This window comes from Mesitornis unicolor, unplaced genomic scaffold (genome assembly GCF_000695765.1).
Source record: "Mesitornis unicolor isolate BGI_N332 unplaced genomic scaffold, ASM69576v1 scaffold51311, whole genome shotgun sequence".
Classification (NCBI taxonomy): Eukaryota; Metazoa; Chordata; class Aves; order Mesitornithiformes; family Mesitornithidae; genus Mesitornis; species Mesitornis unicolor.
Window position 1 is genome coordinate 1 of NW_010164175.1, and position 4,750 is coordinate 4,750.

The window sequence follows — 4,750 nt, forward strand, 5'->3', positions numbered from 1 at the left end:
CCACCCAAGAGAGGGTGAACTTGTCCAGGCTTGATTTATGCTTTAATTTTTTTGTTCCGTTGTATGTTAATGCAATGTGACTTCTTCCACTGCAGGCCAGGCAGCAATTCGGGGCCTGGTTGCAGAAGGTCGTCGTTTAGCCAATGTCATGATTGGACCTTATCGCCAGGACCTGCTTGCCAAATGTGACCGTGTGGACCAGCTGGCTGCTCAGCTTGCTGACCTGGCAGCAAGAGGGGAGGGAGAGTCTCCTCAGGCCAGGGCAATTGCTGCTCAGCTTCAGGAGTCACTGAAGGTACAAACCTCTCGTGCAGTGAAATGCACGGTATGCTGAAGTATTTGCACTCCTCTGATAAAGTGCTTGTGTGTGGGAGGCATCGATAAAACCAAAAGTGCAACCAAAAACCCAGTTGGTTTAGCTGAGATGCTTAAAGCAAACTTTCTAGAAAGTCCTTGAAATCATGCTGTAGGGATCAACTCGAATTGAACAATTTAGAAGTAAAAACTAAAGCCTCATTTTAACACTGCAAATTTGAGGGGCAAGGTCTCAAATCGTGCTGTTCATAGCTTCTGATGTTGCTTCAAGGAGTCATATGTAAGCTTCTGGTATTTTAAATTATGTAAAAAATGATCCATTGATCATTTTAACTCGAATTGAACAATTTAGAAGTAAAAACTAAAGCCTCATTTTAAAAGAAAATAGTACACTTAACACTGCAAATTTGAGGAGCAAGGTCTCAAATCGTGCTGTTCATAGCTTCTGATGTTGCTTCAAGGAGTCATATGTAAGCTTCTGGTATTTTAAATTATGTAAAAAATGATCCATTGATCATTTTATCTTAATGGCTATCATTGTAATGGGCTTTTTCTTTTCTTTTTTTTTATTGCAAGAAGAGGTTTTAGGGATTTGAATCCCTACGAACTTAATATTCCTATGTCATGTGCTAATAGTTTTCCTCTTTTTTTTTTTTAAAGGATCTTAAAACACGAATGCAAGAGGCAATGACCCAAGAGGTTTCCGATGTTTTTAGTGACACCACAACTCCTATTAAACTGCTAGCAGTAGCAGCCACTGCTCCTTCTGATGCTCCCAATAGAGATGAGGCAAGTATACCCAGGCGGTCTTTTTCCCATGTGAAGCTTCAGTTATTGCTTAATTTTACCTGAATTTATTTTGAAAAATGAATCAATATTTTTCTCTCAAGCTTGCAATACATGCTTATTAATTCTGACAGCATAATGATTGTCATGTAAGTTTCTCTGGACTTGTGGAGACTTCAAATTGTGCTGTATATGCCTGGAAACTGTATTGTCCCTGACTTCAGTAAATGGCGAAGATTTCTCCGTGTGGTGGTTGTACAGTGTTGCCTTCAGCATGCTAAAAATTCTTGTGAAAAAAATCACTGACATGCTAATTAGTGGATTGTGTAGCTCAACATTATATAAGCTGATTAAAATAGTCAAATTCTTGCCAAGATTGATCAACGGATTTAACCTGTTCTCTTGCTGTATAATGTTTCCTGTACTTCAAAGCTACTGGCTGCATGTGAACTATCTAAAACTGTGGCTGGCAGCGCTGGCTGGTTGATTTAAACATCATCAAAATGATTCCCAAGGCCTTGGGGAATTTAGCTTTATGACAGGATAGCCTTTTGTCAAACTATTTTGTACCTTGAATAACTAAGGACTGTGGAAGGAGGGACTTTTTCTTTTTCCAATGTAAAGCCTTTAGGGTAAGCCTTGATATTTATCTTGCAAATATAGTTACTTTTGGATTATGGGCTTGAAGATTAATGTCTATGAGGTAAAATAGCTTTAAGACAGTATTTATTACAGCAGTAGTCATCAGGAATTAGTGTACTTAATACCTTGAAGCTTAAGTGTGGTAGTGTCCTTTGAGCCCCAGATGAGTCAGTAAAGAAGAAAGTCCGATAGTGTAAAGATTAAAAAAATGAAGTAGCTTCAAAGCTTTTTGTGTCCTGTTGCACCTTCTCAGGGAACACATTAAGTATGAATGTTTGTGAAGGTGCCTCTGCTATGTGACACTTTGAAGAAATGATGTATTCTTTAGGGAAGTTAGGCGTTTTAAATGTGTGTCTCTTCTGACAACCAGGTGTTTGATGAAAGAGCGGCAAACTTTGAAAACCATGCTGCTAGACTGGGAGCTACAGCAGAAAAAGCAGCTGCAGTTGGGACTGCGAATAAAACCACTGTGGAGGGCATTCAAGCAACAGTGAAATCAGCAAGGGAACTTACCCCACAGGTTTGCTTCCTTACTCTCGAAGGGCTACTAAAGGACTGGGGGCAACTTCTGTGGCCTCTGCTATCAGAGAAAGACGTTAATGCCAGTAAGGGACGCAGTGCTGACACTTAAAAGGAGAATGGCAAATATTGGTGTATATGATACCAAACTGGTTAAATGACATGACTTACTCTTCAACTTTTGGACAGAAGCGTTAGTGACTTATTCTTGGAACAGAATTACTTGGAGGCTTAGTAAAACATGTAAGTGGAAAAAAATGCTCTTTAGTGAACATACTTTGGTGCTTTCAAGAAGTGCTTTAAAATGATAAACACTTTTTGGTACATAAGCATGTCATTTAAGTTCCAGAAAAAAAGTATTTGTGTCAACAAATTCCAGAAGCATTGTAAATCCTCAAGCAACTAGGTGTTGAACTAGAATTAATGAACTAGTATTCAAAATGAGGAGCTCCTCATCTGGACCTGAAAAACAAGTGTATTTTCACGAATATGTGTGTAGTCGTGACATACTGCTACTTTCATAATTAAAACTGTTTTCCATTGGCAGGTGGTATCAGCTGCTCGTATCCTCCTGAGAAATCCTGGAAATCAAGCTGCTTACGAACATTTTGAAACCATGAAAAACCAATGGATTGATAATGTAGAAAAAATGACAGGTAACGAAGGAATTTTTGCTGAAGATTGTACTTGCGGCTAACTAGCTGCTATAGATTTTTTTCCCCGTTGTATTTGGATTAATGAAACATGCATAAGAGTTAGTGACTCATTAAAAATAAATTAACAGAAAAGGGAATGTGCTCTGACTCCAGAAATAGGTATATGTTACAGCATAAACAAAATACCTTGCTTCATAGCTTTTAATTTTGAGCTGCAAGGAAGCAGATTAGTGTTTAGTTTTTTTGTGGGAAAACCAGAATGCCATTTGTTTTTATTGTGACTGGTATTCTAGCAATGTGTCACTGTAGCAACTTGGGGGTTCTTTCCTACATAATCTTGGCATGCTGAATGAGGACAAATAATTAAGTAGGGGCAAGAAAATGCGTTTTAAATTACGTAACAGCTTGATGAAAATAGTGACTAAAACAAAGCTACTGATATACTGAATCTTGCTGAGATACTTAAATGGTTCAGTCTTTCCAAAGTGCAGATCCTTTGTACTGGCCAGTTAATCTTCTGACTGAATGCTACCTCCTTCTTTATCTCTGCAACTAAATTGTGGCTATTTTAAGTCTTACTGCCTTGTCACTATGTATCATCCTTGAGTAAAAGCACAGCCAGAGGGATATTTCCTTTTGAATGAATGGGAGAGGTACAAAAAGTACTGGATATGCTTAAAGAAAGCTGGTGGAGGGAAGGAAGCTCTGCTGCAAATACTGTGTAGCCAGTTCTTGCCTCAAGCAGTGTTCCATGGTAGATGAGTGAGAGCTTGGGATGCCATTAGTGGGAGCAAGCCTGACCACGGTTACTGTGACAGATACCACATAATCAGAAGTAAAACTGCAGTAATACAATAGGTCTGATTTCCATGCCCCATTCTGTCCCTCCTCACCCCCTAGTTTGGAGATACTTACTTTTCTGGTTGTGAACAGTCTCTGGAATACCAAATATCAAATACTAATATGAAACTAGAATATTAATGTGTTTAACTTTGATTCCAGGGTTGGTGGATGAAGCCATCGATACTAAATCTTTGTTGGATGCATCAGAAGAGGCTATTAAGAAAGACCTTGATAAATGTAAAGTTGCGATGGCAAATATTCAACCTCAGATGCTGGTAGCTGGTGCCACCAGCATTGCTAGACGAGCAAACCGCATCCTACTGGTAGCAAAACGGGAGGTTGAAAATTCAGAAGACCCTAAATTCCGTGAGGCTGTTAAAGCAGCCTCTGATGAGCTAAGCAAAACTATATCGCCAATGGTAATGGATGCTAAAGCTGTGGCAGGAAACATTTCTGATCCTGGTAAGGATTTGGTCAGCTGACTTCAAATATATTTTTTATGGGCTGAAGATTATGTGAAGTGGTGCATGTTTGGTCTTGTACAGCTGTGTATCCCCTGTTATGTGAATTTTGTGTACATTTAGAACTTGGAATGGTGAAATTGAGGTCACACCACTAATTGCTGAGTCCTGCTCTTTCCTTTGGCATATTCATGGGAAAAGGAATCTGCATGGTAGTTTATTACATGATTTCATAATCTTTATCAGAAGTATTTGTCACTAGTTTATCAGTAGTACTACTTTATATATCAAAATATTATCTATTTCTTTTATTCCAAAAGTTGTCAGAGAATTACTTTGGCTATTGATAGTGACGGTTACTCAGTCCAGGCTTTATGTCCTGCATGTTGCATATGACATCAACTTTTCAAACATCTAAATCCACTGTAAACGTTTTGGTAGTTTTTAAACATTGTTTCTTTACGTATATATGTGCACTTGGCACACTATGTTATAGAAGTACTTTTTTGGGGGGTAGTGTTGCAGTTC

At 38.6% G+C, this 4,750-nt stretch overlaps 1 protein-coding gene across 1 annotated transcript; it reads left to right on the top strand.

The window, feature by feature from the left end:
• Positions 1–95: 95 nt before the first annotated feature.
• On the top strand, positions 96–4,223 carry LOC104535302 (vinculin; the record flags this gene model as incomplete). The annotated part of the gene is made up of 5 exons (XM_010194181.1): positions 96–295; positions 976–1,104; positions 2,114–2,263; positions 2,810–2,918; positions 3,921–4,223. Coding segments are annotated over 5 exons (891 nt in total), but the record flags the coding sequence as incomplete, so codon positions are not given.
• Positions 4,224–4,750: the final 527 nt, after the last annotated feature.